This window comes from Sceloporus occidentalis, unplaced genomic scaffold (genome assembly GCF_023333645.1).
Source record: "Sceloporus occidentalis isolate IW3139 unplaced genomic scaffold, rSceOcc1.0.p SCAF_4, whole genome shotgun sequence".
NCBI lineage: Eukaryota > Metazoa > Chordata > Lepidosauria > Squamata > Phrynosomatidae > Sceloporus > Sceloporus occidentalis.
In genome coordinates this window covers 107,065,636-107,078,983 of record NW_028316984.1, presented here as the reverse complement: position 1 = coordinate 107,078,983, position 13,348 = coordinate 107,065,636, and the positions used below count along the sequence as shown (strand labels likewise).

Below are 13,348 nucleotides of genomic sequence, written 5' to 3'. Positions count from 1 at the left end.
AGGTAGCTGAAGTCACTTGCCATGGCAGCTACAGCAGCAACCAGATGCTAGTTGTGTGTGTGTATGTCACACACACACAGAATATATTAACTATATAGTAACTGAATAGAGGGAAGGGTGAGAGTGAGCAGGAGGGAGAGCGGACAGTGTATGCTGGAGCAGGAAGTGGGAATGAAGTAGAGATACATCTATTGGCTCACATACTCCCTTTCTTCTGTGCCACCCTAGTAGTGATGACCAAGAGAACAAGAGAGACTGTGTGCATTGGCAACGGCTTTGCCAGGCAAAGGCAATTTCTCTCTCTCTCTCTCAGTCTTCGTTACTGATTTAGGAATGAGTGAGTGTACAAGCCAGACAAACACAGAATCATAGGCTCTTAGAAAAACCAATTCGTAGTTTTGAAACCTACTGCAGTAGTGGTAGCTGCATTCAAGCCCACTTTACTTATGAATACCTGAAAATTTGTAAAGCTGCCTAAAGGCATAATCATTTAAGAATAAAATGCTATTTTTAATAGGAGTTATCCATTTGTCTTCTAACTTCTTTATATTAATATGGTTTTTATCTGTACTTTTAATCTCTGCTATGAGCCATATAGTACAATATTAGGAAAAAAGAGGGCTATAATAAATAAATGGCATGTTTCAGTTCTGACTGCCACTCACTTTTCAATTTTTTTATTGTTCTAATTATGTAGTATTGGGGGGGGGGGGGGCAAGCGCACAGGCAGTGGGCACCATTTTACCTCTCAGTGCCTGTCTAGCAGACAGCAGAGAGATTCAGTGTGCCAAAAGTGATATGATGTCACTGTTAACTACCATTCTCATTGATCTTTAGCCAACTTTTCTCTTTTTTACTGTTTTGGGGAGGTTTGAGGGGCTTTGTAGGAGAAGAAAAACATTGCATTTTAAGATAATTTTGGCCCATTTGGGGGTAAAACAGCCTGAAAACAGCCTCCAATTTTAAAAAAAATTGTTTGGTGCTGCTGGGGGCTGATGAGGTCTTCTGGGAGGGTTATTTCCAAGGGCTAAAATTAGAGATCTCAAGGGCTGCATTTGATGAGCGGACTGCACTTTGCTACTCCTGTTGTAGAGTGCACAGGTCATGCTATTTCAAACAGAAATTATTACACAAACATGAATATACACTAAACTAGTTGTATTCACTAAATGCTTCAATGAAAATTCAGAAAGAGCTCACTGCTTAAGGTAGGAAGAAGATTTCAAACAAATATACAAAACAAAGCAGCCCAACAAACACAAATGCAAACAACACAGCCTGCTTAAATTAAGGAACTATTTTTTATCCTGCAATAACTGGTAAAAATGGGTGACACAGTTTTAATACATTATATAAACAACCACAGAAATTTGTATCTCAGAAAACACCAATTTTAATAATAATAATAATAATAATAATAATTTATATTCCGCTTAATCACTTGGAATCCAAGCGGACGACAAGAATAAAACAAGGTACAGTTAAAATTCTAAAAAAAACCCTATCTCCCCCCCAGTATAAAAACATAGTAATACTAAAAAGAGATTAAACCAGAGAGCTATTAAAACAATAGAATAAAATCACAGTTAAAATCAGTAGAAGATTTGTAAAATCTTCTACTGATAATATATAATACCTCTGAAAGGCAGAATACAAGAAATACTAATAATAGCATTTATGACCTCTTGGACTTACTTATATAATGCATTTCTAAATTCAGGAGTCATGAAAAGGGTTTGTAGAAGGCTGTTCAAATAGCAGGTCATTGCTTGATTTACCAGACCTACATATCCTAAAAAAAATAATAAATTTGCAACAAGATTAGGTGTTGTGTAAACTTCCCTCCCAGCTCAACAAGAGTTAAAAACGGTTATCCTAATAGCTTCATTGTAATTTGAAACATTCAGTGTTGTCTATAATCATCATCATCATCACCTTCTTCTTCTTCTTCTTCTTTCTTACCCGCCTCTTCTGAAGGCTCAAGGCAGAGTACAACATAGATTAAAACACATAAATCATTTAAATGCATAGGCTAAAACATATAAATATAGGATCCATTAAAATCATAAAATTAAAAATATATCAGTTTAAAATTCATAGTTTAAAATCGACTAGGTAGGCTTGCCAGGAGAGACAGCTGTTTAATACCTTTTAAAATTCAGAGAGCATGTTTAGCTGTCAAATCTCTGCCAGGTCATTTCCATGTCTAGGGGCAGCTGATGAAAATGTCCTCTGGGTGACAATGGCCAGTCTAGTCCTGGCCAGCTGAATGTACAAGGTGGATTATATGGGAGGAGGTGACCTTACAAGTAACCTGGACCCAAACCATGTAGGTGTTTAATGCTAATAAGCAACACTGGAAGTCCACTACCTATCTACACTGCAATTGCTGACAGTGATATTTCTATGCAAGACAATGATCTCTACGTAAGTAAATGAAAATGCTAAGTAGATTTTTGGTCTACAAGAAAAAAATTCCTTGAGACCTCTGAAGTCACAAAATAATGGGTTAGAGCTGTCTGACTCTTTGTCACAACTTTCAATGTAACACAAATACAGTACTTTTTACCTTTTGATACAAGTTGCATGTAGCCTTCAACCAAACCACCTGCCAAATGGTGAAATGCATTTCTATACCAACAGGGAAAAATGTAGCACATAGGCAACTGTGGGGGGAGTGGGGATCAGATTTTGCCCCCACAAGCCCTCCCGGTGGGCTACACTGGTATATCAAAGCCTCCAGTCCTCATAAAAAATAAAAGATTTATAGTCAATTTTTCACCCAACCATTTTTCATGGTTCAAAACCACGTAACATCAGTTTGTTCCCCTAACCTTGTTAATATATTGAAGGTGAAAATGTTCAGATGTGGCAGTGGTTGCAGAAGCCTACAGCTGGAGTCCAGAGCAGCAGCCTGATGCTCAAGGTCAACTGAGCTGGACTAAATGTAAATATGCTATGTCTTCAGTCTGAAGAGGGATTGGTGTCTATGGTGCATAGCAATTTGTGTAAGAAGGGGCTGGGCTTAGTGGTTGCCTTGTGATAATTCTGTATATAAGCAAAAACGCTGTGCTGTGGGATTTGGTTAGTAAGAGTTTTTTTTTATAGTGGTGACTAGCTTGTGTTATTTGAGACAAAGTAATAAAGCCCTCTTAGGAGTGAACTGCTGGAGAGTGATTCTTTGATCTAGCAGCTGTTTCTCCAGGCATTCTTCCAAGCAAGCCGAAAGCTTGTGTTTGGAGCTTTGCTCTGTTCCTGTGTTGGAGAGATAGCCGACGTCTTCATCCATCAGCCACTGGACCGGAATCACAGGCAAGATTCATCACCCAAATATCAACAAACCTCCCCATACCTTAAAAACCTGCAAAAACAACCCCCCAATCACTTAGAAATTGATCAAAACTGAAACAGGAAGTCAGAAATACCTAAGTGCTGGCAGCTAGAACATCTCACTGTTATCCAAACAGCCAGTATTAGCTGGCTGGACTATGACAGCTATGGGTTAGAGCTGTTCTCAAAACTGGCCTCAAATCAGTCTGTGCTGACCTCTGAGCACCTTAGATAGAACAACTCCAATGAGACTTCCTAGGTAATGCTCTAGCATCACTTCTGGTTTCAATTTCACCATATTTTGGGCTCATTGGGGGGGGGGGGATATCAAGCAAGCTTTTAAGGTATGTGGGTTGGGGAAGCAAACTGACTATTTTGTAATGTCTGTGAGCCATCTGAGGCATTTGGGGAAAAATCAATCTGGAATTTTTATTTTTATGGTGCTGGGGACTTTAGGGGCTTCAGGGTATGGCTTTGCCCCAATGTAGACTGATCAAATGACTATCTGCTGAGGAGCCTGATTCTACAAAGAGTTAGGCATTTTTAAAACTACTGAGTTCTATAGTGTTAAATACGGCAGTGTGAGTTGAGGGAACTGGCATTATAGGAGCTAAGCTGTAGAGGAACACTGATACCCAATTATCCTGATGCTGTAAACTGATTTCTGTTAAGACTGTTTTCTGGCTCAAATTTGGTAGAGTGGTTCATAAAATGAAATGCTCTCTGTGGTAAAGAGAAGGAAAGTAGTATTTGAATTATGAAGAAATACATCTAGGAGTTCAATCTCATTTTATTTGAGTTAGTGTATATACTTGAGCAAAAATAATAAAATACATTAACTAATTTAAAATACACTTAAAGAGATAGGGGGGAAACAGACTAGATTTTAGGGAGTGGGATCTGTTTCATATAATTGTGGTAGGGAAGTGGCAGCAGTGCTTCATTTCTAAATAAAGACTTGTGGGATAACAACATCATTTGGCCTATAAGGCTTTTTGCCTTAATTCTTTGGTAAAGATAGGGACGTTTGTATTGGCTAAGTAGAAAGGGACACTCCACATGTATTCCAGCCTCTATTAATGCATTCCTACTGACTAGGAGAAATAATTGTTGGTTACCAAATCTATCAATAATTTAAAAATCCCTACTCAGCTCCATATTGCAGGATATGGTCCAGGAAATGTACTCATTCAGTTCAGGTATCAAGCAGTACTAAACATTTGTAAAATGAAACAAATGACCTACCCTTCCAAGTGGCTAATCTTCCATTATTTCCTGCTCACGTACACCATCTTTGTCATCAGTGGTATCAATGCCACTTCCTCAGCTCTTTTCCCTAGTCCAAAATTCCCCATGTAGAGTGGACTGATGTGCTTGCACTCCGTCTTGTCAACACATATTTGTTTTAACACAAGCTACCGTAACACTTCTATATGAAGTATAAGGGGATAAAATAACCAATCATACCTGTTTCCGATTTACTCAAAATTGATGAATAGGAGTAGTTCTGACTGACATAATCGCTGGAACAACCAACTGAACCTTCTCGTGGAAGAGGACCTATAAACCTATCAGGATTATGACCATCTGCTCCACCAGACTCCTCCTAAAAATTAGACACATTAATTGGAGGATTTTTAAGAGGCATAGTAAAAAATAAATCCATCAACAAGAAGTATTTTACAGTATTTAAGAAAATCCACAGTTCCAGACTGTGTATTCATATAAGACATGGGTCAATTTCATCCATAGGTGCTTTATAAAGCCTTTCCACTGAAAGATGATGAGTTAGAAGGAAAAAAAGGAGCATGAGCCTAAACTGAGTCAGGCTATCATGTTTCTGCTTAATTAGTCAACACAGGTCAAATGTAACAGTTAGATCAAATCTTCTCCTTTCTCCGGGCCTCACACTGTGGCCTATGATGCTCCCATTTTCTGCACCTAAATGGCACTGGCTGGATCAAGAAATTTTTTGTGGTGGGAAGAGATCAGATATCTGCGAAAAGGAGTGTGTTATTATGTATAAAATGAAAACAGGCATCTGGGCATTTGAAAGCTATAGTGGCTTTGATTCTTAAAGATATGTAGTTAATTGACTTTTACTTATCAGCATAAACTTTAAATATAAAACTATTTATATGGCTGGCTAGATTTTCACAACACAAAGCAAAAGGGGCAATTTAGTTGTAAACCATGAAGGTGATGCACGCCCTGAGGAACACAGCCTTTTTTCCCACCCTTAGCCAATAAATCAGACCAGCTTTAAGCAAATGGAGAAAGCAAGATGCATATTTCCCCATACAGTAATAACACTTTAGCAATCATAATTTACTTTAGCCTGTATTCCAGAAAGGGTATGGTACAGAAAGAGTAATACAAAAACTACTGGAAAAGATATCATTGCACCTTAGGTCTATTTCCACCCAAACAAAACAAACAAATACACACACACACACACCCACACACACCCAGCAGGCACAGCAGAAATTCAGCATGACTTAATAGATTAAATAGCACATGTGCCTCTGGGAAGGTAGCATTTGGTATGCCTCTACTTTTTTATTTTCAGTTTAGTAAAGTATGGTTATGATTTGGTGTTGCTAAAATTCTCACAGTGCATGAATTATTGATGTAAATAAACCAGCAACATCATAAAGTATATAATCAATGTAATCTCATTATTATATAGCACTCTGTAGCAAGAGACTCAGAAGCAATGCTTGACACTGACAAGAACAATGTTGGTACCTAGAAAACTCAAACATTGTAGTTTTCTTTAGACATAGTACATGAAAATACATAACATTAATTACAATAAGCATTTCAGAATTCTCTTACCAAGGCTATTTGAGGTTGTTCTCCATCTTTATCTGTTAGATGAAGAAAATTCTTCTTCCCAGACTCAAAACCAGCATCAACCACAGATTTATCACTAGATTGATCCAATGGCGTCTATAATAATCAGCACAAAATTGTTTACCAGATAAAATTAACTAGTTTGAGGAATTCAGCCAACAGGAAAACAGGTGGACAATTCTTTTTAATATCACAGACTTCATATGAAATCTCAGTACAATTCTGAATATTACTATTTATCAATATATTTGTTTATAGTTAGCAATGAAGTAAACAAATGCTTCTTCTTAACAGAAAATCAGGATTTTTCAAGATTCCGCAAACAGTTTGTGAACCACCTAAGAAGTATTAGAATAAAAATTTGGAAGTTAGCAATTAAGGACAAATTAACATGCAAATAGAAAGTAAAAAAAGGATTATAGAAAAGAAATGATTTTGATGAAATATGGAAAAAAATATTGAAAATATATGAAGAAATGATGATTGGAAATTACCTCCACAGGAGGAGTTAAAATTTTGGATGGAGTATAAAGAAGGGAATGGCTCCGGGGGTGGGGTGCACTGAGGGGATATTTAGGATATTTTTGTAAAAAAAAAAAAAATGAATAAGATGCAAAAGTACATATATGTATGGAAAGAATGTTAAATCTATTTTGTTTTGTAAAATTTCAAAAATACTAAATAAAAAAAGTATTAGAATACTGTATGTCCTCGTCAGGCACTCCATCCAGAATGGCTATATAAAATATTTCATACATATTCATCTATTTCAAATTTTTCCAGACCACTGCCATCCAGAAGTTTTGGACTGTGATCGGCATAATCTGTGGTCAGAAATGCTATTGAGCTGAAGCCTAGTATTCAGCTCCAGACTTCACTATCCAGGGGTCATGAGGCTGGGATGAAGGCTATTTAACAGCAGTAGTTCACAAGCCCTAAGAACACTCTACTTAAAGCTTACTATCTGTAACTTTTTAAAAAAATAATAATAAAATGTGGAAAGCAGGAGAGTTAAAGTATAAGAAAACAAAGACAGCCGTACCATCAACTTATAATTACTTTTTTGTGTTTTACTAAACAAGATTTCATGTTCATATGTGGTACCCAGGCCATAACAAAAGCATCATTTAAATATTTTAAACAGGAAGGCCAAGATCACACATGGCCTTCAAGTAGCATACAACTTCATGAATGCATTTCTGTGCCTCCCTCTAACTGGCAAATATGGAAGGGGAGGCAGGAACAGCCTTATGTCATTTCTTCAAATCATTAACAGGAGAGAAGCAGAGAAACAACAACCTCATTCCTTTGCATCGCTTTCAAGAGAATTACATTTGGGATAACAGACAGGCCCTGCTGCTCAGTCACCTCCCTGCTTTCATCTCTCCTACAGCACAGCTCAATGGGGCTTAGCAGCTATTAGGACAGCAAGGTGTTAGAAGGAATACAAGGGGATAGAGAGTATGTTTTTGCATCACAGTCAAAATAGGACATATGTCACCAACAGGATCCCAACTGAAATCTGTACTCCATTCTGCCAGCACTTTAAAAGTGTGCAATAGGTCTTTACACCATGTGTACAACCTAGTATTTCCAATATACAACCGCTAAACTTTTAAAAACATCTGATGAAATTAGAAATCCATTTCAAGAAGTATTTTCAAGAAAGATTTTCAGCCAGCCTGATACACTCATAAACAATTCAAGATGAAGTTTTCAGTCTCAGTACAGGCTGTTTTCCTATACGATCATCCCTAGACTCTGAGATCTTCAGGGAAATCCTTTCTCTTGCTCCAACCACTTCCAGAGGACTTTCTTGGTGGCTATTCCCAGGTTGTGGAACCCTTTCAATGAAGCCTAGGCTGCTCCACCCCACCCACTCCTCTTACTGCCCTTGTGCTGGCAGGAAAAGGCCTTTTTTCAGGAGGGATTTCCACACCTACCTAGCTGCTAAGGAAGGGCTTTGTAACAGATTGCTGCTGTACTTTCTAATGCTATGTTTCTAAATGGATTTTTAATTCAATAGTTATAAGTTATTTAACGGTGTTTTAACATGCTAATTTCAGTCTTAAATGTACTTGTTTTTTGCATTTAAAAATCATATCTGCTTTAATCTTGCTATGAGTGAACTCTAGTTGCAGTTGTGGGAGAAACGTGAGATATAATACATGTTAGATAAATATATACACTCTTTCAAAATCAACCAAGTATCAAAACCTCAGAGAGTAAAGCAGAAGTTAATTTTATTACTGGCATATAACTCGGGTTTTCCATATTTTCTAACGCCTCATACTCAAACATCGTGGGAATGTTGTTGCTGCCATTCTACTTCTATTCTAAATCAAGTATAGAGGACTACTAGATGGCAGACTTGCTACCAAGCCTTTCTCTGCAATAGAAGTGAGCAAGCTATCCACTATGGAAGGCTCCTTTTTCTTCACTTTACTTATACCTTGCCCTTCTTTCAGACTGGGCACTTCTGTCCCCAGCCACTTCTTACTGGAAATGTCTGGACTGACAACAAACAGAAGGCTTTTGAAAAAGTCTGCCTTGCAGTAGCTACAAACATATGTTCATATATTTTAAAATAGTATACTAGATTCAAACCAGTAGGTTTTTTTTTAAAAAAAAACCTCTTTTTTCAATAGCCAACCTGATAAAATTAAATACAAAAGTTAATCAAGCAAATATGGCTTATTATAGTGATCTAATGAGTTCTTACATAGCTGAGAACTATTTTAAATGGTGGAAAAAAACACTGCATCCAGTGCTTCAGAATTTACACAAATACAACATTTCTATGCTTTTCATTAAATGAAATAGCTGTTTTTACCGTATCTGCAACATTGACTCCATTTCCCCAAATTAAATCAAATGTCCCATTAACATAGCCCACTTTTGTGGCCACATCCTCAAACAGTCTTTTTACTGGAGTGGAAGCTGGTAAGTTCAAGGTGATGCGCTCATTCACTGTCTTAGAATTAGTAGTATCTTGTATTATACAAAGCACTCTAGGTTCATCAGCAGCACTTTCTATCTGTAATTAAAAAAAAAAGAAAAGAAATTGCAAAAATACTTCCTGTTTTGGAGATATATTGGTCAGTAACTTTTTTCAATTTCAATTTTTAGCCCAAATACAAGCACATTTTGACTAGTTTGCAAAAACAGCAGAACAACATATACAATGGATTCTATTTCACACAGTAAAATTTTCATTCTGGATCTGTTTGACAACCATGCTAAAGCTAAACCATCCAAGTTTCATAACCTCTAAAGAAACAGTTTATACATCAGCTTTGTGTCTCATGTAATCCTTCAAAAGCTCAGTGATACATGCACTAGTTACATCCATATTAAACTATCCCAGGCTTGGGAAATCTCTTCTACTAGAGGCTAGTTATTTCCCTCTGCTTTCCTCCCACCAGCAGGCCAACACCTCTGTAGTTAGAATAAATTTTGGCTATTAATTATTATTATTATATTCATTTGTATCCCACTTTTCACCCAAAAGTGGCCTACACTTTAAAAGCACAGTACAAAAAAAATCTACAAAAGTGACAATTAACTATCACTTATTATTAACTGTTTGTACAGAAGGATACTTTAATGAGTGAAGTTATACTCCTTTCTCCTTCTTATTATATTATGTTTTGAAGTATTTTAATCTGTTTTTTTTAATTCAGTGCTTGGTTTTAATTTATAGTTTATTTAATTGCTTTTTAAACATATCTAACTTTATAACTGATTGGTTTTAGCAGAATTTCTTCTTAACTTGTATTATAAACCATCTTGAGACCTATGACAGAAGTAAAATGGGTTATAAATTAAATAAATATATACAGAATGCAGCTGTTCAAGTGCTCACTGGGTCTGGGTAGTAAAACTAGATTACACCAGTTCTGTAACAGCCACACGTTACCACTGTGTTTCTTAGGCCTGAAGCAGATGGGCCAAAAGTGACAGCTTCAGGCTGTGTTGAGGGTGTGGCATTATACATGATGCACACCCTGAACACAGCTGGAAGCTGCTCCAAGCCCACTCCAACCTAGAAGAGCTGGCACGAAAAGGAGCAGCAAAAAGCCGCTGCTTGCTGGCAGCCAGGCTGAGGACCAAAGTGATGGCCCGGATCGGGGCGGGGCATGTGCGGTTGCCACTGCCTCAGTGCAACTGGCACAGGCACAGCCACACACCGCTCTTTTGGGCCCATCTGCATTACCTTCTTTGTCCGATTCAAAATGCTGGTTTTGACCGACAAAGTTCTAAATGATTTGGGATCAGATTATCTGTAAGAACCCTGTGTTTATTCAAATCTGTCCATGCTTGAGATTATCATAAGAAGGACCCTCCTGCCCTCTCCATTATTGAGCACTTCAGAAAGATATTTGCAAAGATAAGGCCCGGTACAGACAGGCAGAAAGGAGTGCCACGACACCACCCCTTTCTGCCCCACACAGGGGCTGAAGCCACCAAACATTATGGCCTCCGGGCGGGTTGTTAGGGCACGCAAGTGCAGCGCCATTAACACCCTCGCACACAACTATGTCGTCCACGCGGCACTGCACCGTTTGGAGGCACCACCACACGTATGTCATCATGGTGGCCCACATGTGAATGAGGAGGAGCCATGGTGGCGCCAGGGGTGCGCGGTAGGGCTCAGGAGCATGTAGACGCTCCATATTCCCGAGCCCTAAAAACGGCCCCATTACAGCGCTTTTTGCCCATCTGTATTGGACCAAAGTCTTTTTCTGCAGTACTCCCAAGGCATACAAGTGCTGGTCTCTTCAGTTTTCATGTTCAAAAACACCTCTCTGTTCTATGTCATGTGTGAATGATCAATCAATCAATTTGTTTTAGTCATACACCAGAACATACATGTTTAAATGATGTGATTTTACTGTTTATGCTGATATATCACTATTTCTGAGGTTAACAATAATCACTTTATATTAGCTCTTTATACTGAAAAACACTGCTTACCTTTAAAGTGTTGTAATTTTAAAGATTTTAATGTTACATGTTTTCTATTTTGTGTTTATATCGTTGCACATTGCCTTGAAAGGCCTTTATACTGTTAATGAAGCATTTTGTACAGTTTGGCTACAGAGGGTTGTACTTATTGGCCTCTTTAGTATAGGTGTCAGAGGAAGATCTGTCCTGGGTTTACTAATCTTTAGAAATGTTGCAGCACAAGAATAATTTTTAACAAGCAATTGGGGAAAAGGAGGAGAGGATGTTCATATATACCTGAAGCTTGAATATTGTACACCATTAACTCATCTGAGGAAATGAATGATAATCCACAAAAACTCTTGCTAAAATAAAACATATAGCCTTTAGGGCTGAAGGGCGGGATATAAATGCCATAAATAAATAAATAAATAAATAAATGCCATCGGACTGCTTTCTCTTCTCTGCGCATTTTATAGTAAAATAAACCAACACAACTATGAGCAAGAACAGACTGGCATAAATGCATGAGGCACGCCCCCAAGATGCCTGAAAGCCAGCTTCATGCCCGCCCAGCTGCCCATATGTGGGCCAGCTTCCAGATCACTTTAAAACCACGGCAGGGCAGGAAACTAGCTTTTTTCCAGTGCAAAATAGAGCGGAATTTTGCAGCTTCTTTTGGGGCTTGCAAAAAGGAGGATTGGGGCCGTGCCGTGTGGTTGCCACAGCCAGGTGGCTTCAAGCCATCCCTTCAGAACAGTCTGTTTCGCTCCTGTCTTTCAGCCCTTTCAGCTACATAGCACTCAGGAAATTGTTTAAAGCAAAATCACACTTCTAATGGCTTTGAGTGAGGGGGGGACATAAAAACAGATGGAGGGAGAAATATCTGACCAGAGAGAAAGAGAGAGACAGAAATTTAAAAAAGCAAAAATTAGATTCTATTCAATAAAACCCATGAGAAAAAAGGAGGTGTGGTGCAGAAGCCTAAAAAGATGGTCTTCACACACACATCATCATCATTATCATTTTTGTATCATGCGATGTGTCTCCTTTTTTTTTCCCCAGGCAGACATACTTGGGCTCTATGTTGCCCATGCCATCTAATACTTATTTTTATTTTTTTTATATGGCCTAACTGGAGATCTCTTTGAAAGCAAATCAGAAGTGTGCTATCTGGGGGAGGGGGGCATGTGGAATATTCATGTCCATTCACTGACAACAGTATTTTATTTAAACCACATCTGCTAGTGCTTTATTTAAGATACTTCTACACTATCCTATGGCACTCAGTTATGTATACATTTTGCGCAAAAAGTTATTTATACATTTTTGAGCAATTTAGTTTAGTTGATCTGTTCTCAACTTGTTCTCAAACCATCACAATGAATATATAAGGTATTCATCGCCTTTCTCTCTCTCTCAAATCTCTTTTTTTCTACAAAGCTGTTGTATTTATTAAAAACTCACGCTATAAAACAGGAAGCCAAGTACTGCTCAAGGAGCCATTTAATTACAGTTCACCAGTGAGACAAAGTACCTGGTCATTTTGCAACCTACATAGCACAGCAACTCATGGGGTTGTTAACATGCTTCACAAACTAAAGGGCTGCTGAGCTGTGCTAGACGTGCTGGGTTTCAAGTCATGCATGCCTCACTTCACCCCTTAATCCTTACCTGCAAGCTTAAGTATGTGTAATGTTTTTTTAGATTGTAAATGCCTTTAGAATATAAATTTATTTTATACTGACTAAAGCTCTGTAATGCTTTACATCAACCAACAGTGCAGTATAAACAGTAAATAAATATTTGTTGTCCTTGCATCTAAGAAGGGCCACTTTGGAGGTTCTGGCCTCAAATCTCTCTCTATCTCTGTGTGTGTGTGTGTGTGTGTGTGTGTGTGTGTGTGTCCCTCCCTTTTTTCCATTTTTGTTCCCATTAGAAATATTAAAAATATTTCAAATAAGCAGTGGCAACTGAAAAGCTGGTAGGGCACAATTGTCAACCACATGGTGGGCCACACTGTAAAACTGACTAGACATTGCAACAAGAAGTCATTTCCGATTTTTAACTTTCAGGGTTTTGACAATATTTTCAGGCTTTTCAGATTGGGCTTCTATCAGGCCTACAAAAGAAAAAGATGACACTTCTCGAAAGTGCTAAAAAGGTGCTTTATTTTAGCCAATAAAATATCAAGTTTTTAGCATCCTGAGACATC

The 13,348-nt window shown here is 37.9% G+C and overlaps 1 protein-coding gene across 3 annotated transcripts in view; it reads right to left on the bottom strand.

Annotated features, from left to right (window-relative positions):
* The window catches only part of USP47 (ubiquitin specific peptidase 47), an 83,129-nt gene that overhangs the window by 50,790 nt on the left and 18,991 nt on the right, over nucleotides 1-13,348 (bottom strand). For all 3 annotated transcript variants that reach the window (XM_089521186.1, XM_089521187.1, XM_089521188.1), the window contains 4 exons: nucleotides 9,020-9,223; nucleotides 6,169-6,282; nucleotides 4,798-4,936; nucleotides 1,696-1,792 (listed from right to left, as the gene is read on the bottom strand). In XM_089521186.1, the coding sequence (XP_089377312.1) occupies nucleotides 1,696-1,792; nucleotides 4,798-4,936; nucleotides 6,169-6,282; nucleotides 9,020-9,223 (554 nt within the window). The remainder of the gene's footprint in view (nucleotides 1-1,695; nucleotides 1,793-4,797; nucleotides 4,937-6,168; nucleotides 6,283-9,019; nucleotides 9,224-13,348) is intronic.